Source organism: Petromyzon marinus, chromosome 1 (assembly GCF_048934315.1).
Source record: "Petromyzon marinus isolate PM22_M1 ecotype Great Lakes invasive population chromosome 1, UKy_Petmar_22M1.pri1.0, whole genome shotgun sequence".
Classification (NCBI taxonomy): domain Eukaryota; kingdom Metazoa; phylum Chordata; class Hyperoartia; order Petromyzontiformes; family Petromyzontidae; genus Petromyzon; species Petromyzon marinus.
In genome coordinates this window covers 21,409,240-21,435,746 of record NC_133667.1, presented here as the reverse complement: position 1 = coordinate 21,435,746, position 26,507 = coordinate 21,409,240, and the positions used below count along the sequence as shown (strand labels likewise).

General features: G+C 41.0%; 1 protein-coding gene across 14 annotated transcripts in view; it reads right to left on the bottom strand.

Moving 5' to 3' along the window:
• The window catches only part of HERC1 (HECT and RLD domain containing E3 ubiquitin protein ligase family member 1), a 124,048-nt gene extending 101,567 nt beyond the window's left edge, over window positions 1–22,481 (bottom strand). For 11 of the 14 annotated variants that reach the window (XM_076065538.1, XM_076065578.1, XM_076065558.1 and 8 more), the window contains exons 1-14: window positions 22,350–22,472; window positions 20,762–20,853; window positions 16,431–16,612; window positions 15,447–15,843; window positions 14,508–14,974; window positions 14,312–14,407; window positions 10,487–10,681; window positions 7,295–7,606; window positions 5,364–5,460; window positions 4,106–4,249; window positions 3,820–3,947; window positions 3,289–3,433; window positions 2,176–2,347; window positions 181–315 (exon numbers count right to left, since the gene is read on the bottom strand). In XM_076065538.1, coding sequence (XP_075921653.1) covers window positions 181–315; window positions 2,176–2,347; window positions 3,289–3,433; window positions 3,820–3,947; window positions 4,106–4,249; window positions 5,364–5,460; window positions 7,295–7,606; window positions 10,487–10,681; window positions 14,312–14,407; window positions 14,508–14,974; window positions 15,447–15,843; window positions 16,431–16,589 — 2,447 coding nt within the window. In that variant the 5' untranslated portion in view covers window positions 16,590–16,612; window positions 20,762–20,853; window positions 22,350–22,472. Of the gene's footprint in view, window positions 1–180; window positions 316–2,175; window positions 2,348–3,288; window positions 3,434–3,819; window positions 3,948–4,105; window positions 4,250–5,363; window positions 5,461–7,294; window positions 7,607–10,486; window positions 10,682–14,311; window positions 14,408–14,507; window positions 14,975–15,446; window positions 15,844–16,430; window positions 16,613–20,761; window positions 20,854–22,349 lie in introns of all 14 variants that reach the window. The other 3 variants (XM_076065548.1, XM_076065554.1, XM_076065551.1) reach the window with 3 other exon arrangements.
• Between the last annotated feature and the right edge of the window lie 4,026 nt (window positions 22,482–26,507).

The window sequence follows — 26,507 nt, the reverse complement described above, 5'->3', positions numbered from 1 at the left end:
ATTATATTACGACGTGCATATTTTTGATAGGTAATTGAATATTCCATAGGAAGAAAAAAAAAAACTTGGTAATTTCCGTCATTTATAACAACCACACAGCAACAGCCGAATCAATTGGCTTTACACGTTTGTCAGAATGTTACCGATCCATGCTCTTCAATCAAAATGTAATGCATTTACCTTGATGTAGGAAAAGGCGTGGGTGGAACATCGCTGTTGATGCGGTCGTAGTAGTGCTCCAAGAAGGAGCGCAGGTGTGAGAAGGTGCTTTCCTCCAGGTCCACGCAAAATGGTCGGTGCCAGGCCACCACTTGCCTGATGGTTCAGAAGCTATGATCATTAAATGAATGCATTATAGAGTGCTTTCGTGTTATATTTGAACAATCGATGTAGAACAAACTATGGCTAATTAAAATGATCCCATTTACTCGCCAGAACAATTATTCCCAATTTAGCATAAAGCATGCTGCTGGGCTGTTTTCCAAAAGAAAGTGGCTATAAACTAGATGCTTTAAATTTTCTGAACACCAAATGTATACACGGTAAATGTATCGAGTGTCAAACGTAATTGTGGTCCAAGCAGTTGAACGCACGATACCTACATTTTCAGGACCCTGTAGTTGTTCCTATACCTTCCATTTCGATTACGAATGTAAAAATGTACCCTAACATTATAGTGAGGGAAAAAAGTATTTGATCCCCTGCTGATTTTGTATGTTTGCCCACTGACAAAGAAATGATCAGTCTATAATTTTAATGGTAGGTTTATTTGAACAGTGAGAGACAGAATAACAACAAAAATCCAGAAAAACGCATGTCAAAAATGTTATAAATTGATTTGCATTTTAATGAGGGAAATAAGTATTTGACCCACTCTCAATCAGATTTCTGGCTCCCAGGTGTCTTTTATACAGGTAACGAGCTGAGATTAGGAGCACACTGTTAAAGGGAGTGCTCCTAATCTCAGCTTGTTAGCTGTATAAAAGACACCTGTCCACAGAAGCAATCAATCAATCAATCAGATTCCAAACTCTCCACCATGGCCAAGACCAAAGAGCTCTCCAAGGATGTCAGGGACAAGATTGTAGACCTACACAAGGCTGGAATGAGCTACAAGACCATTGCCAAGCAGCTTGGTGAGAAGGTGACAACAGTTGGGGCAATTATTCACAAATGGAAGAAACACAAAATAACTGTCAATCTCCCTCAGCCTGGGGCTCCATGCAAGATCTCACCTCGTTGAGATGCAATGATCATGAGAACGGTGAGGAATCAGCCCAGAACTACACGGGAGGATATTGTCAATGCTGCATATGACCCCAAGAAGACCATCCCCACCGTCAAACATGGAGGTGGAAACATTATGCTTTGGGGGTGTTTTCTGCTAAGGGGACAGGACAACTTCACCGCATCAAAGGGACGATGGACGGGGCCATGTACCGTCAAATCTTGGGTGAGAATCTCCTTCCCTCAGCCAGGGCATTGAAAATGGGTCATGGATGGGTATTCCAGCATGACAATGACCAAAAACACACGGCCAAGGCAACAAAGGAGTGGCTTAAGAAGAAGCACATTAAGGTCCTGGAGTGGCCTAGCCAGTCTCCAGACCTTAATCCCATAAAAAAAATCTGTGGAGGGAGCTGAAGGTTCGAGTTGCCAAACGTCAGCCTCAAAACCTTAATGACTTGGAGAAGATCTGCAAAGAGGAGTGGGACAAAATCCCTCCTGAGATGTGTGCAAACCTGGTGGCCAACTACAAGAAACGTCTGACCTCTGTGATTGCCAACAAGGGTTTTGCCACCAAGTACTAAGTCATGTTTTGCAGAGGGGTCAAATACTTATTTCCCTCATTAAAATGCAAATCAATTTATAACATTTTTGACATGCGTTTTTCTGGATTTTTTTGTTGTTATTCTGTCTCTCACTGTTCAAATAAACCTACCATTAAAATTATAGACTGATCATTTCTTTGTCGGTGGGCAAACGTACAAAATCAGCAGGGAATCAAATACTTTTCCCCTCACTGTATTTTATTAATATAGTGTATGGCTAAAATGAATGCTTTATAGACTTCCATCGCAACACATAAAGCAAATGTAAGAAATTATTTTTAAAAACTTGACAGGTCACAAAAATAACAAGTAATCGCCTAACAGTTAAACCTCAAGATAATACCGGTCTGTTGGCAGAGCAGTCCATGCCAAGCTGTGCGAGGTGCCAGCTGAGATCTGCTGTACAGAAATCCCATCCATGCCCATCACCTTCTTGGGCTTGGTCACAGGGCTGGTTGAATGCCCTTGCCCGCACTGTCCCATGGAGTTGTTACCCCATGCGTACACTTCGTTATCTGTCAAGCACCGCACCACACAAGGATTAATTTTGAATGTCAGTCAGGTAAATGTAATTTTGCTGAACACATGGCACCTTCCTGGAACAAATCTGAAAGTGAAAATAACTAACACAATTGTACAAATGAAAGTCGATCTGCTTTAAAACAATGTAAATACATGTATAAAATCAAAGTTCATGACAATAATGCAAAAGATTTACACAGGAAAACTTGAATTCGTCTGGAGTCTTTCAGAAGGGTCGTACTTTGGGATGGGTATGTTTTTTTTCCTCGAATGCATTCCAACTATGCTATCTGCTTCATATCGTGAAACAAAGACCAGGGTGTTCCATGTCAGGACTTCTAAAATATGCTTAAAGTGGAATTTTCATCCTTTACACAATAGAAGGGCACACTTTCCCATGTGCTCTACAAAGAGGTGGTTGCAGAACAGCAAAACAAATCGTTTTTTCTTCTCAGGAACTGGAGTTTAGCCCCTGCTAAAACAAATAATATGGTGGTTTGTGTGCAGTCATTAGTGACTAGGCCTAAACCAACTTGGAGAAGACAGTGAAATCATGAGTGGCTGACACCCGGATTCGAACCCAGGATCTCAAATGCGTTGCCTCCGTAACGGACCTTTGTGCCATCCAACCATTGAGAAGTTGGCCAATTTTATTAAAGAACATTTGGCATGTGGGAGTGAACCACAGTACTGAGAGAAATCTAAATGCATACGAAGGAATTACAATCAAAGCTTCACAGATATATTCAACACACAAACAGATGCAATACATTAATGCTCTCTGAGGCCTGAGCAGATTACGATACTGCCATTTCCTGGCTATCCCACAGCCCATAGCATTTTGCCTATAAAAGTGGTAGTAACCAATCCAAGCCCTTACCAGGTCTCCTTAGATTGTCAATACAATGTATCACCATTGATAAACAGGACTAACCATGGGTAAGTGCCAGGCAGTGGCTGTCCCCACAGGAGATGTCCACAATACGTGTGCATGCCAAATCTTCAATGAGCTTTGGTCGCAAGGCAGTCGCTTCTGAAGAGCCACAGCCAAGGCAGGCCCCGCAACCCCATGCATAGAGCTGTCAAAAATGGAAACTGATGAAAAACTATTCGGCACTTTTAACTATAATTCTTGCATACAATGACAACTTTTCAAGTAAAAATTACATTTGATGTTAACAATTCTAGTTCATTTAAATAACATTTAGATTTTTCATAACATTTCTGATTATTCAGAAAAGCATCTTTACTTTACAGTCTTAAACATTTAGTCTTACGAATAAGCAGGTGGAGGTGTAATTTTCATAAATGCATTTCGACAATCAAAAAGTTAACATTTTGGACTGAATTTACAGTGTTACAAAATTATCTTTAACCGACTTCACAATGAACTAGCAATACAATTTTTTTTAAATGGACAGAAGAGAAACTAAAAACTGGTTTGTCCAAACCAACCCATTCTGACCTGGCCAGTGGATGTCAGCGCGAGAGACGACTGGCTACCCGCACAAACTTTGCGAATAAACATCCCTTGCAAGGCTTCGATGACCTTCGGCTTGTACACTCTGTTTGTATCTCCATGACCAAGTTTCCCTGTGAAAAGGTGCAAAAAAAAAACTGGTTATATACCGTTTTCCCCTGTTGTATAATTGTTTCCTCTTATTTGTATAATGGCAGTTTTATATATATATTAAAAAGCAGTAAAACAAACTATACGTATAAAAATACATTATTCTTAAAATAAAATGTACCATTGTCTCCTCCGCCAAAGGACCAGACAATACGCCCATCTTGCGACACAGCAATTGTGTGGGAGCTGCCGCATGCGACTTGCCCCACGTTACTAATGTCCTTCACCAGGGTTGGGATGTTCCGGCTGTTGCTGTCTCCATGACCTAAAGTTGAGCAAAATGCCATGACAATCAAACCTTGAATATGGTAACCAAATTACAAACCTTGCAAACACATACAAAGATTAGTACGCCAACGTCCTAGTGTGTGTGTGTGTTACATGTGCAAAGAAAACCTTTCTGGATAATCGTCTCTAAAATCACGACCTTTCTGGTGATGTGCAATAACGCATTTTTTGTGGCCCGCTTAGTGCTGTGGTGACTGTAAACATAGCAGCTGTATGCCTGGTTTTTACAACAGCTTAAGTTTATTTTTTATCTAAGTTTGTAAATGCAAAGGAAAATATCTTACTCGCCCTGTATTTTGTAAACAAATTCATTTTATCTAGGAGTCAATAATCTATTGTCTAGTGACCTATTTAAATGACTCTCCATTCCCATGTGTATTGCATTTTGCAGGGAAAAACCTTGATAAATTGTCCGAGGAATGTTATGACCAAAAGTAAATTTACATTTTTTATAAACATGACACAAAAAAATTCTACCATACAATATTTCTAAAGCAGAGTGTCCGCAACTTCAGTCTTCGTGAGATACCATACTAGGTTTACCAGTATACTCTCTATTCAAATTAACTCCTTCCAGGCTGCAAGTGCCCTTTGATAGTTTTACACATCCCAAATGATGTGATAAGCAATTAATGCCATCAGCATTCATGGAACGATTGAGCATTAATTGCTTAGCGCATCACTTGGGATGTGTTTAACTTGGGACGTGTTTAACAATCGTCAGTCGTGTGCAGCGTGGAACGCGTTCATTTGTATTTGAATGGGGAGTAAATTAGTAAACGTGGAAATACATAGCATGGTGGGTCACGTAGACTGGAATTTGGTAAAATGCTTAAAAGTCAATATAATTTTCTTTCTGGAGCACATGAATAAAAATAAACAAGAAAAAATGCTTCAAATTCACAAAGACTCAAAACTATATATGGTCTTAATTTTTAAAATGGAACATATTCATGCCAAACAATCTTAAAATGGAATTGGCCAAACATCACAATGCAAGTCCTTCCTCAAAAACTCTTCAGACTCTTTTCTGTACAATTAAATTATATAATTATTATTTTAAGGTATATTACTCAGTATACAGTACAAACCTAGTCTGCCAAAGTCCCCTTCTCCCCATGTGTACAGCTCCCCATCCTCTGTGACAGATGCACTGTGCCTGTAGCCAGCAGACACGCACACCACCACCTGCAAAAAGAAAACAATTTGGTAGGCATAATATATTAACACGGCCTTACAAACCATATTCACTGCAGCCAACTGAAGACTGGAGAAACATTTTTTTTACTTGTTCAATATAACGTTGGTAAAGTTAGTAGATCAAATGTCACTTTAATACACAGTATCAAATGTCAGATTAATAACATGTTTGTTTTGCTCCTATTGAAACTTTCTTACAAGTTGAATTTAAATCCATTACCCTTCTAAGACACTTTCTGAAAATGCAGGCATTTCATTCATGAGCCCTCTATCCTAAACATCTCCAGTAGATAAAACTACATCCAGTTCACAATTATAAGTCACTGGCTCCTTGGGGGTAGAACTGGAATGCAATATTCGTGAGATCAACATACAATTATTTCATACAATTTAGACGAATGCATCTAAATACGACTATTTTCTCAAGATAATGTGTAGAAATAGGTGGCTATTTCTTTAATAGGAGGAAGTCAATCAAAGACAGAGGAAAAAATAAGAACTTGTTAGTGAAATTGAACAGGAGCAGGGAGTCAATAGCACAGATAGTTGGAGAGAGTTCGAGACCATTTGGTCAGCGGACAAGAAAGAGCAATCACCAACAGAGCGATGGGCGCTTCTATAGAAGCCTTGGTTAATGGAGTGAAGAGTGTGTGGAGGGGAGTAGCATTAGGTAAGACGGGAAAGATAGCCAAGATAAGTCGATGGAATGTAATTGCAAATGATCTGGGATTGGATTGGGAGCCATTGGAGAGATTGAAGTAGTAGGGTTGTTTCATTTACAGATGCAGGTGAGAGGTCTAGCAGTGGAATTTTGGATAATCTGGAGTTTGGAGGCAAGTGATTTGGAGAGGATTTCAATAGTCAGTATATAATGAAGGTCTTCGTGGCAGCTAGCACAAGACATTTGCAGATGTAGGAGATTTAGCATACAGATTGGAGGACTTTTTTTAAAAACTCAATTTTTCTGAGTAAAAAAAGCCTTCAGCATTACCAGCGTTATATGCAAGCAGGCGAGCAATTAATCCATGGAGTGCAGACAAAAAACTGTCAGGTCACGTGCATCTCATGTATAAAACAGGAGAGGCGTCACCTACAAACATGGATAATCTGACCTACAAACATGGATAATCTGTCCTCCAAAGTAGAAATGTCATTATGGTCACAGTTAGGGAAATCCATAGGTTGGTGAAAGTGTCTTTTAATTGTTTAAATCATCCAAGGGCCATGGTAACTCGAGCTGCCTTGGTCCCCATGTGGCTCCACACTGCATCACAAAATGTTGGGTTTCCTTCGATGACCAAGCCGAGTAAGAAGCAGTCAGCGTAAAGCTTCATGCCACAGTTCAGGCATGGAACAAGCATTAGCCACAATTTATTTCACATCAATGGTGCAGTGGAGGCACATACCACGACGCAATTACTTATTGAAGACAACTAAATAAAAATCAATGTCAACTGCTCTGTTGCTTTTTGAACCAGATTGCTCCACAAATATACTGCTCCATGGAAGCTAAAACTTAATGTGCCTTATGGGAAGTGGTGCCACAACGTGGACACATCGTTTCCAGTCGTAATGACACTGTGAATCGGTGTCATCTGGTGTCCAAAAAGTATTAATCCATGGGGATGATAGAGCAACTGTGGATCTTCTGGAAATAATTAATGGTAAAATAAATAAAAAATGCCAAACCCAAAAATGTAATGCTTCTGGGACTGTTATTGATTCACGATTAATGGATTTGGAAGAACACATACAATGTATGACAACTTATATATTTTAAGCCTTTCAGATCCATTTGCCAGGCATATAATACAGGACAAACCTTGCCCTGCAGTGGCCCTTGGATCAGCTTGGGGTACTTCTGCGTTGAGCTGTTGCCATGGCCCAGTTTTCCATAGTCACCATCACCCCAGCTAAACACTTCTCCTTCCATGGTTACAGCCAGTGTATGACCATCGGAGCCTCTGGATGACGAGATCTTCTTGACGGCGCGCTGAGGCTCAAAGGTTAATTTCTTGAGTGTCGACTGGTTGTTGGAGTCACCCAGTCCCAAACGTCCATAACTGCCCTTTCCACAGGCTCGCACCGACCCGTCTACTGCAATGACGAATGTGCAGTACTGACCCGCTTCAATCTGCCCAAGAAAGAAAATATTCAGAATTACACACAGGAACAAATTGAAAAGATGACCTTGTAAAATAATCATTTAATGCAGAGTTTCTCAACCAGTGGGGTATGCTCTCTAGTCTTCCAGGCAGGTGCAGGCCAAGGCATGGATTCTGTGCATGGGAAATTATTAATAAAATGGATCAGCAGCCAGGAGGCTAATGGTGTCCATTCCACTAAATCCTACACTCAATCAAGATTGCACCATATATGAAGTTTATCAAGAGGGATATCCCAACATGTGCAGTTCTGTATGCAACAAGTGCCGTGATTGTATGCAATGTTTTTTCTAAACTTTTGGAAAACGTGGACAGCAGCTGCCACCGTTTGAAGCTTCAACCGATGATGGTTGGATCTTGACCAAAACTGCTTTCAGGCAATAACTGGCACAGAGGTGTCACCTTTCAAGAGTAATCAACTACTTTCCAAGAATCGTTTGGTACTTTATTTTACCGTGAAATTGCAGACATTACGGGATGTTAAACATTGAATAAGAGAAGTGAGCTTGGGCAGAACATGTCACAAGAAGGGATGGCCAGTGGTCGAGACGAAAGATGGGAGTGGCAGCAAGAGGAAACAAGTCCGAAATGTTCATCGCATTTTGATTTATACGTTAGATTGGTGTGCCATGGTAGGGCTGGGGGAAGGTGGGGGGTCAGAGACCAGTAGTCCCAAATGGCTCCTGCCATACCAAAAAGAGGTTAAGAACCACTGATGGGGCATAATGATAAATGTGTTGAATTTATTTTTATATTAAGCCTTACATTTATTTAAGCATTAGGACTCCTGCAGTGTAACATGCAAAATATACTGGAGTTGCACAGGAACATTTAAAAATGCTGTTTCTGAGATGTTCACGTGGTATGTCGATAAATATTATTTTTTTACTTGTAAGTACAGTGAGGGAAAAAAGTATTTGATCCCCTGCTGATTTTTTTTACGTTTGCCCACTGACAAAGAAATGAACAGTCTATAATTTTAATGGTAGGTTTATTTGAAGAGTGAGAGACAGAATAACAACAAAATCCAGAAAAACGCATGTCAAAAATGTTATAAATTGATTTGCATTTTAATGAGGGAAATAAGTAGTTGACCCCTCTGCAAAAACATGACTTAGTACTTGGTGGCAAAACCCTTGTTGGCAATCACAGAGGTCAGACGTTTCTTGTAGTTGGCCACCAGGTTTGCACACATCTCAGGAGGGATTTTGTCCCACTCCTCTTTGCAGATCTTCTCCAAGTCATTAAGGTTTCGAGGATGACGTTTGGAAACTCGAACCTTCAGCTCCCTCCACAGATTTTCTATGGGATTACGGTCTGGAGACTGGCTAGGCCACTCCAGGACCTTAATGTGCTTCTTCTTGAGCCACTCCTTTGTTGCCTTGGCCGTGTATTTTGGGTCATTGTCATGCTGGAATACCCATCCACGACCCATTTTCAATGCCCTGGCTGAGGGAAGGAGGTTCTCACCCAAGATTTGACGGTACATAGCCCCGTCCATCGTCCCTTTGATGCGGTGAAGTTGTCCTTTCCCCTTAGAAAAACACCCCCAAAGCATAATGTTTACACCTCCATGTGTGACGGTGGGGATGGTGTTCTTGGGGTCATAGGAGGCTTTCCTTCTCCTCCAAACACAGCGAGTTGAGTTGATGCCAAAGAGCTCCATTTTGGTCTTATCTGACCACAACACTTTCACCCAGTTGTCCTCTGAATCATTCAGATGTTCATTGGCAAACTTCAGACGGGCATGTATATGTGCTTTCTTGAGCAGGGGGACCTTGCAGGCACTGCAGGATTTCAGTCCTTCACGGCGAAATGTGTTACCAATTGTTTTCTTGGTGACTATGGTCCCAGCTGCCTTGAGACCATTGACAAGATCCTCCCGTGTAGTTCTGGGCTGATTCCTCACCGTTCTCATGATCATTGCAACTCCACGAGGTGAGATCTTGAATGGAGCCCCAGGCCGAGGGAGATTGACAGTTCTTTCGTGTTTCTTCCATTTGCGAATAATCGCACCAACTGTTGTCACCTTCTCACCAAGCTGCTTGGCAATGGTCTTGTAGCCCATTCCAGCCTTGTGTAGGTCTACAATCTTGTCCCTGACATCCTTGGAGAGCTCTTTGGTCTTGGCCATGGTGGAGAGTTTGGAATCTGATTGATTGCTTCTGGACAGGTGTCTTTTATACAGCTAACAAGCTGAGATTAGGAGCACTCCCTTTAACAGTGTGCTCCTAATCTCAGCTCGTTACCTGTATAAAAGACACCTGGGAGCCAGAAATCTGATTGAGAGTGGGTCAAATACTTATTTCCCTCATTAAAAAGCAAATCAATTTATAACATTTTTGACATGCGTTTTTCTGGATTTTTGTTGTTGTTATTCTGTCTCTCACTGTTCAAATAAACCTACCATTAAAATTATAGACTGATCATTTCTTTGTCAGTGGGCAAACGTACAAAATCAGCAGGGGATCAAATACTTTTTTCTCCCTCATTCTATTTACTTCGAGCACATCCAAAGAAAACAGTTTTTGTTATTGAAGAACAATGAAACATCAAGTATGTGCCCCTTAAGGTTATAGAATTAAGACAAGCAAATCATTATCAGACAGGCACATGTAGAAAATGTATCAAATATTAGCCATTAAAAACCCCTTTCGACAAATTAAAAAAAAACCTGGCACTTATTTAAAAAAAAACACCATAAATATTGATTCTCTTAAGAACATGGCATTTTTCTGACAAATGATTTCAAGAGAACTGCTGGCCCCAATAGATGGTGTGCAAGCCACTTTTGAACAAACACGATATTCATAGGATTGGTGATGAATTATTAATAAACTCGGCCGTACCGTTTGTGCATTGGCAAAGCCCGATGCCATCTTGGGTTGCAAGATTTTCTCCTGGGCTCCTTCAGCAAGCTGGTGGCTGCTGTTGCTGCCCCACACGTACACCTCGCTGGTCTCCGACACAACGGGGCTGTCACCGGTCTGCCCCCCGTCCGCATTCACACAGGAGCGCGTGTAGTCCGATGCCATTTGGCAAACCTGTGGACCAGTCACACAATAGAGTGCAGGAGACCCTTGAATATCACGGGTTTAACGCTTGCAATTTCGACCTATCGCGGGCAACCTCTTTGCATACCAATTTACCTATCACGGGAGTTAGTTTTGGCCTTTCGCTGGTATACTGTACCCGGAAATACTGTATCATCGACTGATATCGGGGTGTGGGGCGGGGTGGGCGAGGAACCCGAGGCAGTCAGTCGCACCGCAACTTTTGCAGTGCAAGCATCTCGCGGACAAAGACCCCTCGTATAGCCTTAATAGGCCGTTGCGGCAAGTGCTATTAGCGAGCACCTATGAAGGCTGGCACGGCACACGAGGGAGTGGGTGGCCAGCACCACGCCCAGCTGCCTTTTTTTCCCCAGTGGCAAAGTTTACACATCGCACCAAGTACTCATTTTATGCCGAGTCAATCTAGGGGAGGCCCAGGGCTAATTCAGATAATCGTCCCACGTGCTGGGATTGAGCAGGAATCGAACTCAGGTTGCCGGGATCGTAGCACAGCACGCCAACCATAGCACCACCGCTCCCCATTCACGTACAAACACATACACACCCTCTTTGCATAATCTGCATCGGTAAGTTCAGTATTAATATTTATTGTTTTGTATCGGGTTTTAACATGTTTAGTTCAAATATTTATTTTTTGTTGATTTGGCATACAGTACAGTACTTATTTAAATTGTGATGCTTCCATTTTTGGTAGCCATGTACCCAACCCCATTATTTAGGTAAGGCTTAAGTTTTGATATCGTGATATTCAAGGGTCTCCTGTATAGCATCAACCTCTTGTCATAAGATGGCAGGCATACCAACAAATTAATATTAGGTGTTACATTTTAAATTAAATATTATTCCAGTTTCAGACACCTGACACTTTCTGGCTGGATGACAACCAACACTGTTCAGATTCAGATATAGCAACAACCTCTTTGCCAAGTTATTAATGGAACTACATTCACGTGGCACTGTATAGGAACATTATGCAATGCATTTAAAGAGAAGTTCTAAACATCAATTCGCTACAAGATTTAAAGGAATAAATAACATAATTCTGATAAATATACATAACTTATGAAGGTATTAAAATATATTTAATCCCAAAGACTCACTGCTACCTATCAGTCCGTTATATTTGCTAAAATGTATTTTGATGGCAATTTCAGACAAGAGGACCACAATGCACTTCTTGCATAAATGCCAGTAGTGTTCACATGTCGAGGCTGTGTGCTCTTCACACAATCCTGTGTTTTGCATTAGCTAAACTAATGTGCCCCATAGTGTGGAATTGGGGACTCCACATATATGGTTACCGGAGGCAGTTTTTGTGGCAGTGAGCATTAGTAACTAATGTGCTGATAAGTCCTAATAAGGATGAAACTGGGTCCACAGTTGTCTATCATGAGCACTAATGCCTGCAAGCCAAACACTTGCTCACATTTTGACGGTAACCTAAGAAGGACCACAATGCATTTTTTAAGAAATGTTGATGTTTTAAATATATGCAGAGGCTGTGTGCTTACGACACATCCAGTCATTATCAGGGTGGCTTATTGAACAAATGCTGCCAAAATTTCCCAATATCATAGGATATATATTCATGAACTCCATGGTAAAACAGATCCTTGTCCATTCATTTTATTACACACAATCCACTATCAGTGTGTAATTTATTTGGTATCATTTTGATGTACAGCATTGGAATTTATGGAGGTCACTTGCCAATGATATCAGGCAATGAGGCAGAATTTCTTGAACAGGCCGTGCTCTGCAAATGGGACTCCGGTCAGACCTGATCCAAAGTTAGCCTACTTTAATAAATACAGCAATCCCTCACCAACCGCGTAATTCATGTACATACGGTGTATGATCTGTACACCAATTTACCAAACGCGGCCTAGAAATTGAGTATCCACGGGCAAGCACAGGTCCGCAACACAAATTTACATGTCGCGGGGCCGCAACTCTCCTCCGCGCCACCCATGGCGCTGCAAAGTTTTTGATTATCACAGCGCACAGACCGCTTCGTATTGCGGTCTATACAGCCACACAGGGAGGTGTACTGGGACCGATTTAAAAAAATGCAGCAGCAAATCATCCTAACCTTTTTAAAGAAAAGAACTACCACCACCGATCCAGCCAGCAGTGCCACTGCACCTGGCTCCTCATTTGTCATTGATGACCCAGAGAAAGAGGGGGAGGGTGGGCCTGAGCCCCTCCTCCTAACGACCCCTTCCCCCACCTTCATATTGTCATCTTCATCATCGTTGTCATTGTCATGGACTTCTACCCTCAATATTAAAAAGGTATGTAACGCTAATTTTATGTTTTATGTTAGTGTGTAATGTACTATATTTTAACCGTGTTTAGTGCAGAAACAGGCAACGTAATTAAGTTATTACGAGTCTGACCGCGGTCGTGGTTCCCCTAATCCCTATTTCCCATAGGCCCTGTACATTACCAACTGCAGATATGCCTACTTCAGCCTTCTCCAGGAACCTAACCCCGCAGTTGACGAGGGATTGCTGTACTGCAAACGATTTGGAATGCACATAGGCTAATGGACGAAACTAACATTTTATTTTTAGTTGGTGAAACAGAACCTTGTTTAATTGTAAAATAAATATTGTTTGGACACAGCACTTCACTTTCAAAGCTCCAAGTGACAAAACATACAATATTTTCTGAAGATGAATAACATGATAAGGTCTTTATAGCAGTGACCCATTTTACATTGCAGACAAAACCCAAGAACTGGGCTACTATGTCAACATCTATTGTCACAGGATCTATTTAACAAGACATAAAACAAATAGGCTGCCCAAGGGCATGGATGACAATGCCTAAAACGTATTTAGCCACATTTATAAACACTCCTTGGTTCTCTGTAAAGTCGCATAGGTATATTTTCTACCTATGTGACTTTACCGAATGAACCAAAGAGTATGGATTCCTGCTGTCACGAAAGCTTAAAATCAAGAGGGAAATACCTACCGATCACGTGATTTCTATCTTTGCACACACCAAATGATGTCAAAGAAATCAGTTTAATGCTAAAGAAACCCTGTAGGCTAACTATTTATGTTCAGCCTTTATATTTGTGCTCATGTTGCACAGTTTGTCATGAAAATTATCTCCGTTAAATACAGCATTGTAGGAGCTGAATTAGCCATTATTAGGTGGGGAAAGAATTCCAAGGGGAATCAAAATATACCAAGGCAAAAATAGTACACGGTGATAGCTTTAGCGATCACATATCCTTGTTTGTACTGTTGCGAATGATGTACAATTATTGGTTCTTTGGGAAGATAGTGGAATTGGAGTGACATTTCTCAGTAGGCTCCACAGTAAATTGAAAAGTTATACGCACATAAACACAATGTATAATGTATAGCACAAGTACATAAGGAGGCATACAAAAAAGGTACATTATTGTATTTTCTTCCATATACAAGTGTCTGGTAATCTAAACCTTTTAATAAATCACCACCACTTTATTTATTCTTTTCAATGTTTTCCAAAAAAGACCAAACCTCTTCAAATTAAATGTGGATGCTGTACTGGAAAAAGTATTACTGCCAAGTGAGCTTAGTGATGGGAATCGTTTCTTACCTCCTCAAACAAACACATTGCAGCCTGGTAGAGACAGCAGAGGCCATCAGGGGTCCGTTTGGGCTCTCTCCACTGGTTGTGCTCAGAGGACGTACCCTGAACACACACATACAGATGCAATAAAGGGCATTAGGCTTCCAACAATAACTTTTAAACAATGTTGTCAAACTCGATTAACTGTGCAGTCAAATCTCACCATGGAGCGCCTCATTTGTGTAAGCACACTCATGAAGCAGTCGTATCCAATCATGCCCTCCAGACTCATCGATTGATGTGCAGGCTCCAAGGAGACTGTGGAAGCTGTAATTGTGGAAGTGGTAGCAGCTGTTGTGGTGGCAGCCATAGTTGAGTCAACATCAGGTACTTTCCCTCCAGAGGCTGCCAAGGCCATCTCAATCCACTCGAGTAGATAGCGCAGGGAGCCCCGTTGGGCTGCCAGCCCCAACAGCAGTTCACAGGCCAGGCGGCGGCCAAGCACGTCAGCGCCCGACGATGCCATTGTAACTCCCTTGAGAAAGGCAGTCACCTGAGCCAGGCAATCCAGCCCCATAGGTGGGAGCTTGCTCTCATTGGCCAGGGAGAGGGGTGGTAGAGACCCTAGTACCTCTACTGCTGTGCTTAGCACATCATTGCACAAACTTGGGTTTGGACCTGGCAGTGCGACTGTGAAAAAGAGAGGTCAACAATGCGTACAATTAGACAATTATTTTAACTCTATGGTCGAAATTTAATGATATAACATACCTACAAACTCAATTTCATGGTCACAATGACGCAATAAAATGGACTCCGTTTTGTAAAAATATCGTACGACAGATTTCACAAGGACAGAAGAGCCCCTGTTTTTATAAGATAAAATTGGTATGCAGTAAGTTTTGATTGCACGTGTTAGTGCATTTGAGAAAAATGTGATATTTCAATGTTTCCTTCTGGATTCCTACTGTCGAATGGTAACAGGAAGCCGTTTTTTTTTTTAAAATGTGGTATAGGAAATAAAACAATCCACGTAGTTTTCAATCTTACAACAATGCATGCGTTTCAAATTTTCATGAGTTTTAGCCAGACTAAAAAAAACACACCTTAAAAATAATGCTGTTTACTCCTAAATGTTTTATGAAATGGAAAAAATCATAACCTGGTGCCTGGGAAGGCAAGTGCCAACTCTGACGCAGCAACGCAAACAGCAGACTGAGGCCCGTCTTCACTCCCATCTCGATGAGCGCGTCCGTTCCCGATCGTTGTCTCTCGCTTGCACTCCCTGCATCACCGGGGCCCGAGCCACCCTCCGGAGCAGACGCTTGTTGCTGGCGGGCACGTCCCCGGTCGTGGTACTTGCTGGCGAGCGCATAGAAGATGCGTTGCAGTACGAGGAGGCGCTGCCGCAGGGTGGCGGCGAAGGGCGAGTCTGAGCATACAGTCTTGGCGAGGGCCAGTTGGCTGGCAAGCAGTGCTCCCAGGTAGTGCTCCTGCTCTTCACTCGACAGCGACTCCCGCTCAAAGTCTGGCAGTTGGGGGCCTTTCAACCTCATCACCTGCAGCACCACCACCATCATATTAATTGTATTCAACATTTGGTGATAAACAAGCAAGGTGATACCCTAGTTGTAAGAACTAAAAAGGGAAATATGGAAGATACAAATGGAAGATTGTGATTTTAATGCAATAAAAATATACTTTACAGCTTTCTCAATCCACTGCCTGATTAACACCTTCCCTATGCATTGTCATCCATAAAGATTGCTTCAACATACTTCATCACGCTGGACAGCACAGGCTGGTGGAGGGTACTTAGAACTGATTCAGATATCACTCGTCACTGATGTCAGCCATAGCCATTCGCTAACCAATGCACCACCTCATTACCTTAGACAATTAATCATGACACACGAATACATAAAAATAAGACACATTTAAACCTGTGGCATTATATTCTAACATAAATGACCTAGAGAGCTATAATGAACTTGCAAAATGCTGCTGGTTTAGGTAGAACGAGAAGCGTACATCGGACTCCTTCCAACCGAGACAAAACTCGGTACAATACCGACTTAAAAATTATGTTGTATAATTGCTTAATATTAGTCACTTCTCTGAAGAAACGTCCAAAAAGGTACAATACCTGTTGTGGTAGCGCAACAACTTCCTTATTAGCTAAGAGTCGGTCATAAAGGGCAGATGCCCCTTCTCGTGTGGTGATGGACTCGCTGTCTTCAAGTACCCAAGAGCCATTGAGATGTTCCAGCCACTTCAGCTTCACGGGAGGAATTACATTCGCCATCTTATCTTCACTGAAAAATGCTGCTAATTAGAGTACAACAGGGTAAAAATAAAACAATCCTGAGGTCGCAGTCTTTTGCTCAAATTATCCAGTACAGAAGTCAAATGCAAACATCAACCCTCAGTTTGCTACAAGATGAAAGACAATAGAAAAATCACGATCTGTACTTAGAGGGCACTTGCCCTCTACTCAAAGCACACAGCCATGATGTCCTTATATTACCACCATTAATGAAAGCCACCATTAATTAGAATAATTAATAATCCTAGCACCAACTAAAGTGGTATACTGTACCTTTAAATGGCAGGCAGGGCAGTGTTAGGATACTCAGAATGCCTGATGAAGACTGCATAGACTGTATTGCAGCCTGGCATTTGAAACGTGTTGGGAAAAAAACACGTTAAATACCTGACGAAATAAGCTTCTGCTTCCATGTGCTCAGCGGCAGCTTCATATACAATAAGGTAAAGCCACGTAGATAGCAATCATCGTCAGGTGAAGAAATATAGCGGGAGAGCTGCTGAGGTAGTAAAAATATATGGCGAGAGAGCAGCTAAGGCAGGATGTTATAAAGGTTTGAGATGGGTGTAGCCCAAGGGTAAATGGGCGGGGCTAGAGATGACATTTGTATGTAAATGTAATATCGGAGAGCTGAGCCATACCCACGACAACGAAGCTGTGAGGGTGGCCATTGTATTGTGAGAGATTAGCATGTCAATGTCAGAAATGTGCGTGTAAATTTGCATGATCTTACATTTACATGCAAGTTTCATCTCCAGCCCCGCCCATTTACCCTTGGGCTACACCCATCTCAAACCTTTATAACATCCTGCCTGAGCAGCTCTCCCGCCACATATTTTTTCACCCGATGATAATTGCTTGTGTTGCGATCAAAACGTCGTGATATTGTTATTATTATCTTTTCTATCTACGTGGCTTCACCGAAAGACCCAAAGAATACGAATTCCTGCAGTCACGAAAGCTTTAAGTCAAGATTTATCGACTAAGGTGTTTACTATTTGGCTTCAAGTAGGACCCATTTATTTTGATTTTTGCTCATCTACTAGAAAGCAATAAATTATATTCAGGGCACCACTGCTAGAATAAATACAATACATTTCACTGGAATGTTTTTCATTAAAAAAAACCTGTGCAGTTATGCAAGCAATGTCTCTACTAGTTATGCGTGTACATTCTTAATCAGGGTACGTTCAATGTGTTACTTCTCTGAATGGATATGACTGTATAAAATGGAGTTTGCTTAGTGTGCGCCAAACATGCTCTGGCATAAAGCAATGCATTGTTCAACTCCTGCACACTCGGCTTAATAAAACAAATGCTAAACAGAATTCCCACAGCACCATAACTTTTGTCAGTTTCGAAAACTGGCAATGGAAATGTAATAAGAATATAAAATGAATTTTACAATGTGCTGTTTGTAAAACTTTCAATAGCTGGTTAATTTCTAAGACAATACTTAAAATGGGTTATCATGTACATTCCAATACACAAAAAAACGTATATTTGAGATTGCCAGTGAATCCAATGTTTCTTGTATATACTCTGCCTGAAGAGTTGGTTTGCAAAAACTATTTAATTGAGGATGTGATCATTGCTATGATGGAAGATTCCACACATGCTGAAAACAATGAATTCAGCCACTGTAACTGTAATTGTACTAGGGGCATGGCTCATGCCTCAGATTCAAATATTTTCTCCCCCCACATTTCTTGTTCCACAATGCCACGAATATTTTCCGGTGTACTGTGATGTGACGACACGATGGCGGGCTTCTTTGTGAGACAGTTGGCTTTAAGAGACTGCACGAGTTGCGAGATAGGAGAGGATCATGACCAGTCATGAAAAAAGTGCTGCGTTCGCTATAATTTATTACAGTACTGTAATAGAAAAATAATATTATTAGGTGGTATTTTATTGTTTACCCAAAAGATGGATTGGAACAACCTAGTAGTGCTGCCTCGGCTCAGGTAGCGCCAGCCAGCCAGTTGCTCCTTCTACATTATACGAAGGCAACTCTTAATTTCTACGACATTGTTTTCACAAAGAGGCATTTTGCAATATTATTTAACTTAGTTGTTTTCATTAATTTTATTGATTTTTTTACCTACGTGACTTTACCGAAAAAACCAAAGAGTATGAATCCTTGCAGTCACAAAAGCTTTCAATCTAAAATATTTATTTGGCATAAGCATTTTTCGGGTTTAAAATACTAAATTTTAAAAACTTCTTTACTTTGCATATTGATGACTTACAATTTAGAAACTGTGCAACGAATGATGCATAATGGTAAGAAAATGTAATATACCGTATTTTTTTCCGGATTTTGCCTCTCTATGGTAGATGTATTGTGATCAGATAGTGGTGCCCTTGCACATCTGCACCTTAGAAGAGCACGGAGTTATTTTTTTTATCCTCCGAGGTTGTAAATACAAGTTAAATTAATTGAAGAATAAAAATGCAGGATTATTGTAATGTGAATCATGGGAATGTTTGCAAATGGGCAGAATGACTGTAAATTGGACAGGAGCAAGTTTGTGAAAACATCAAATGAATACAGGCAATGTTGCTTGTACGAATTAAGAAATCATCACCAGTCAGTCTGAAGTGTGGGAAGAGCAATTCAATAACACGTAAGTTTAATTTGCACTTCGTGAATACATGTTGGGTACAAACATTTTATAAAACACTATAATAGTAATCTCACGTGTTGTCTCTTATCAGCCACATTCCTAAATGAAAGTAACTGTTATTCGTCTCAATGCAGCCATTATACCAATTTTAAACATTTCCACAATTCGTATAATTGTCCAATTGCAATTTTATGCTTCGATATCTTTAACTTTTCTTTACACCCCAAGTGGACAAATCAACTACAAAAAAACTCGAGGATCTCTGCCAACAGCATCACATATCATCAGCTATGCATCTTTTACAAACAATACATTGGCATAGGTCACATAATTATGAAGACTCGTTAAAAACACCCTATTTTGTCACCACCAGATATTTTTGATTAGATAACATGTGCAAAAAACACGGGCTCAATAGCTTTTACTTTTAAAACTATTTCCAACATTCATTCACTTGAAAATATCACATTCACAAAGTTTAAAAAAGTATATAATGCATCAAAAGATCACGTTCAAGAGGTAACCAGGTCTAAAGCTGTCGATGCCACCAGACCTTGCCAACGATTTATACATTTTATCCGTTCCTGCAGCTACAACGGGAATGTTTTGTGATTTAATACATTAAAAGAAAAATACTGCAATACAATTTAAAGCAGTCTGATCGACTGATTGGTGATGAAGCGAAATCAATAAATTAAGTCCTGTTTTACATTCATATTACCAGGTTGAACAAAATAACTTGAAAAAAATATGATTGAGGTGTTTTTAAATGAGGCTATACAAGCACATTTCAGCCCAATATTCTCAGGTCAAATAAGTAACATGTTTCACACTGTGTGGGTTTCACTTTATATTTTAATTTACAATTTCCTCAAATGACATTGGAGAAAAGTGCTTCAGTGGTTTATGTTTTTGCTCTTTGGCTACACTTATGCAAGATAGCAAGTAATAGTCCTCCTGAGGCCTTTAGTTTTCCAGTTAGCTGTCAAGCTTCCTTAATCAAGTTCTGTAAGATGACACACGTTTGTCATTGACCACATGAGCATAGAACTGGCAGCCCAAAAATAGTTTAAAATGTTACCCAAATATGACCATACATTTAGCTTTTTCGAGCTAATCTAGATGGCCAAGAGTATTTGTCATACAATGTGGTCACATGACATTCAAGGTAGGCACAGCTGTGTCCTTCTTGCTGTTTGTGAGCACACCTTTGTGTTGTTAAATATCCTGTTGTTTACCTGCCTGCACACGTTTTCATCATTTACATAAAGTGTTGTCAGTGAATCAATGCGCAACAGTAGCACGTGATATAAAATAGTTCCCATCCCTCTAGGCATAGTAATCATAATACTAAAACACCAGAGCAGTTCACCTCATCTGAATGTCAGCGGAGCAGCAGAATTCAAACAGCAATATTGAATAGATTCTAAATACTAAATTACAAATTTCCTGAACTACCAATTTCAAAAGCACATTAGGGAATTAAAAACAATAGTTAAAACGCACAGAAGATACACCTACTATTTCTGTGATGTTTCAATTGTTGTTTCAGGTTTCAAATGTCAGCTGTGAAGTCATTATTGGCAGTCATACAAATTTGCAATCCATGATGTCTGAAAAAATTCAAAGTAAAATAATTAGGAAAAAAAATCGATTTATCATAGAGTATGTTCACAAGGCGCACAGCAGTTTCATAAAGGGTGTCGTTTTCAAAATGGCCTGGTCTCTTAAAATAACGTTTGCTTTTCACTTACACAGCACGCGTGCTTTAAGCACCTTGAACAGCGCACGTCTATAAAAGGAGTACACTGCGTTAATTAAGATTATTCTGACATTAAAACCAAGCTCCGTTGGCATAGCATATTCTTTTTAAAATCGACTAGACGGGTACCCGGTGCTCGTATCAATGCAAGAGGAACCTACAAAGGAGGCACTGCAACGATCGTATTTAAATAACAGTCATACGATGGGGATATACCACAACCCAGATTAACATCCATTCTCCAAAACGTATAATTCATTGCACAAATCCATCACAATTTGCACAAGCAGACGAGATATTAGAAGCCCCCTCCCCACCCCGCCCTTTCGCACTGCACAACAGCATTCCCCACTGCCTGGACGTGTATGTATTCACCCTATTGATTGGATTACTGGGGCTGACGATACCGTTCAAAATATCGATTAATTTATGTTGTCTTTGTACCGTCTCGTTTGGGCTGTTAAAAACAACAACAACCTAGATTTGCCTATCGTCTACGTCCCGTTGGTACCGCCCAATGTTACACCCGTACGGCCTCGGTTGCATTTACGCTAGGCGACGTTGTCTCTCGTTAACGATAACAGCTGCCCCGTGTGTGGTGGCGCCGTCTCTGCTCTGTGCTGATCGTCTCGTTCGCGTCCGTATTTTGTTTGTCATGTTCGTACCGTGTCCCTCCCGACGACGGCACGGGCGACGAGGCGCAGCTATCAACCACGTTCAAGATGTCTGTTGTTTTGTTTTGTGTTTTTTATTGCCTCGCGTGTAGTCGGCACCCGAGGCGAGGCGAACATTGAAATCGCAACGATGGCACCACTGGATTTTGTAGTTTACAGCAAGCAAAAAAAGGGGGTTAAGGACGAAACCATCGAGTCTCGTGTTAGTCGCTGGAAGCACCGTGCAGCCTCTGCACCGCCTCGGTCGTGCCGTCATTATAACGTGTAGCTAAATTGCATGATGCGAGCAAGCACGAAAACAATAATTTCTCACGAGCCCGATTATATGCGTATACGCGGTGCTGGCAATGCTTGACATGCAATGCCTGTGTAAACAATTGTGTGCAGCCTTAAAAAAAAGGTCTCCGATAACGCCGCGGGCTAGGCCAGACTCAGCCCCCGTCTCTGGCCTGTCGTCTCCTACCGGTTAGAGCGCGCGTCCCGCGGCAGAGCCCGGCGCAAGCCCGGGCCATTCCCTTCCCCGTCAACCTCGCACCCCGCCGCCGCCGCCGCTGCTAACCAACGTTGAGCCACAAATCCGATTAACAACATCACGACGAACAGCTTCGCTGGCGGACACCATCACCGCAACAACAACAAAAACAACAACCACAACCGTGTGTCGTCTGCTCACCTCGACGCTAACGGGAGACGACGGAGCGAGATTTTCCGCCTCAAACCATTCCCTGCAGCTTGCAGTCAAAGCGCGTCGCACCAGCACCACCACCACCACCGCCGGATTCTCGCAACGAAAATACCCTCGGGGCGCCGCTTTACGTGGAAGTTATAGGCGAACAACGAGACGATTTCTGCCTGGGAGGCGTTTGTGAACAGTGAAAGTTTGTGTTTTGTCGACGGGCTGGTTGCACGATTCGCCCCCTGCTGGGGGAATGTTAATGTTGCTGCTGCTGCTGCTCGAGCAAGGGTCATGACTTGCACAAAATTCTGAATCATCAGAATAAAATTTTGTTTTTGTTTTTAAACCGGAGGAATCCGACGAGCGATCAGCCACCTCTTTTTTTTCTTCCCGCAGATATCCAAATTCGTAGGGCAGTGGCGTCAGTATGATCGTGATCACGTTGATGAACTTCATCATCATTTGGTGTCATAATTATAAACGTCCCAATAACGTGACTATAATTGTACCGCATTCGTCATCTTCGCTCTCGTCAAAATCACCATCGCCCTCTCCACCACCGAATATCTCCACCATCATAATCCTCACCCAGCCCTACACTATCATCTACATCTCTCCTTACCGTCTTCGCCCTCATTTACATTCTCACCATCGTGCTCATTAATCACCACTTGCATTTACAAAGAGACACAGCGCAATTTAAAATAAGGCCTTTGGAAACTAAAAATAAAACTGAATGTAGGGGTGGTGGTGGGGGGGAGTTCCTGCCAAGAGTCGCACTAACTGTAATTTATTAAGTCGGTTACATAAAACAAACTTAAAACATTCCCTTCACTCCTATTTAAATGAGTGCCAATCGCGGATACATGCAACTACCAAACCCGCCGGGTTTGAAGGTAGCCTGCAGATAGCAGTGCAGCAAGTAGGTTTGATTAATAACACGTTTGTGTGCAATACAGTACGGTATTTTGGTGTCTACCAGATTACTCCTGCTTTCTCCATGCATCCAAAACACGCGTGAATGGAATTGTCCAAACATTTCGATGCAGGGGCTTTCATGAGAAAAAAAAAGGTAATGAGCCTCGGGAAATGCTTCTATTGCACAATTGCACAGTAGAAGGTGTAATTACACCTTCTACGTGGTGGTGACTTTACCGAAAGAACCAAGAATATGAATCCCTGCGGTCACGAAAGCTTTAAATCTACATTTATTACACAAATGAACCTTATGGCGGGTACCCCGGCTCTCGCGTCATGTCCGTGATGCAGTCATTTTTTAATTATAATTCACGATTTTTATTATTATTACACGATTTGATTATTATTATTATTATTACACGCTTTTTATATTTAACTCACGCTGTCTGTTGTTGTATCCTCAAATCCCGTAACTAAATTTTAACCCACTTCCCAATGTGGTATCGACTGCAAACTTGGTATACTTAAGTCATACTGATGACAATACTATATTCTATCATCAAATATTTATTAAAAAAAACAATTTAAACATTATTTTGTATATGTTATTATGTTTCTGCTTGAGTCTAATTGTTCCACGGTCAACTAACAACGTTGGCTGTAAATCACCAAGGGCCCCTTTACGTTGTGCCAAGCTTTGGGGCCCACTTCCTGGAGTCGTGGAGTTCTGTGACATTTACTGGTAGGAACGAAGTTGTAAACTGAGTGTACCAGCCTGCAATAGATTAATGTGTCCGTCCGTCCCCTTTTAATACTTTACGAAGTGAAATCTCGTGCTGTTGGGTGTAATAAAATTGCGCAAAGTTCCAATGTTCCTACCAGCCCACCCTGCAGGGACCTGCTACTAGTACGGTACATTTCATTAAAGCGTCGTTTTAAAACAAAGTTTTTTTTCTTCAAATATTACTTATTTCTAGTCTGTTGATGGTCGGCGATGCGGCAATCGACTCATCTCGACGAGCTGTACACTTAGAGTTGTACACACTACGAGTTGTACACTACGAGTTGTACACTAAGAGTTGTACACTTAAAGCTGTACACTTAGAGTTGTACACTTAGAGTTGTACAATTAGAGCTGTACACTACGAGTTGTACACTTAGAGTTGTACACTTAGAGTTGTACACACTACGAGCTGTACACTACGAGTTGTACACTACGAGTTGTACACTTAGAGTTGTACACTTAGAGTTGTACCATTAGAGTAGTACACTTAGAGTTGTACAATTAGAGTTGTACACTAAGAGTTGTACACTACGAATTGTACAATTAGAGTAGTACACTTAGAGTTGTACACTACGAGTTGTACCATTAGAGTAGTACACTTAGAGCTGTACACTACGAGTTGTACACTTAGAGTTGCACACTTAGAGTTGTACACTACGAGTTGTACACTACGAGTTGTACAATTAGAGTTGTACACACTACGAGTTGTACACACTACGAGCTGTACACTTAGAGTTGTACACACTACGAGCTGTACACTTAGAGTTGTACACACTACGAGTTGTACACTACGAGTTGTACACTTAGAGCTGTACACTACGAGTTGTAGCTGTACACTTAGAGGTGTACACACTACGAGCTGTACTCACGATGCACCATCACGGTGCGTGCGAGCGTTCTGGGGTTTCAGCGCAAACGTCCTCGATTTATTGTTACCCCCAGTCGCGGAGTGAAGCCCACCCCTGGGTAAAAATAGTGTCCCAGAAATACAATATTTAATTGTCTCGGATATTTTGTGTTATTTGGTACCCCGGGGTACCACCATACGGATCAAATTACCATTCCAGGACAGCGTTTGAGACGTTCAAGGTTTCTGTATTTTGGAAATATACATAATCAGGACGTCATTTCTAACTAAATATTATCTGTAAAGCTTGCCAGGCTAGTTTGGCTGAAGGAACTTAAGGAACTACCACTGCAGTAAAGTAACAGCTACTCTTACCCATTATCCATAATGGTGTTTCCTTTATCCCTATAATCGTATGAATAGGTATTTATTATTTTTTAAGTACAAACCAAGGATAAATGGATGTGGTGTGCCAAAATAATACCTGAAAGAGTGTTCTGCACTGCTCCGACTGAAATTAAGCACTGATTTTCTAAGTAATTGCGTTTTTATATTTGTATCATAATTTATATTTAATCATATGTTTTGCATTTTGTTACATTTAGTTATGTTTATTTAGTATCTATTTAATAATACAGCCACCTAACCCCACCAATTCACCAATGCTCACTGACCAGTGTGAAGTATGGTCAAACAACCCCCATGACTGACAAGGCATGGTATGAGGGCTTCATCTAGCAGTGGATTGACAAATGGCTATAGATCATGTAAATATTGCAACTGCTATTTTATGTATTGTGTTGGGATTTGCCATTTTATATACCTCCAGTACATTGTTACCATTACACCCAGATCTTCCAAAAAAGGGAAGTTTATGGTCTCAATTAGCTCTGATTGGGTTATAAATAACGGAAATATTTTTCAGGAGGGTCATACCTTGAAGTGCATGGCCAATTCATAGCTTACAAGTGTTTTTATATGTGGGATAACACTCAAAAGGTCTGCATAGATGGGCCCATTAACCTTTTATGCTGTCTGACCACCACGCAGTGCAGAGGGTGTGAAAGTTTCACAAATCTGTACGTGGATTTAAATCCACAATACTGTATCTCTGACGCACTGGATTACATGTGTGTGCCACAGCTGATGTGGTAGCTTTTTAAACCTCGTTTTCAGTGGCCTTTTATTTTAATATGCTAATTTCACACCATATTTTGGTTGTGGGATTTGACAAATGGTTTTCAAAAGGCATGTAACAAACAATTCTATGATTGTATTTTATTTTAATGTTCAAGAAACAGCCATCAAATCGTACTCAAAAGAATCATTTGTGTTCCATTTACCATATGCAAGTTTGAAGTTTTTTCCCTTTATGCGAATTAAAAAGTGCACAAAGAACAAAGGACTGTGCATGTTTGGAATTACACTGACAACTAAAATGCGTGGATCAATAAACAAACACAAATCATAGAACATCGTATTGCTTGTTAAGAAATTAAGTGGGTGTGGGCATGATATACAGTGAGGGAAAAACGTATTTGACCCTCTGCTGATTTTGTACGTTTGTCCACTGACAAAGAAATGATCAGTCTATAATTTGAATGGT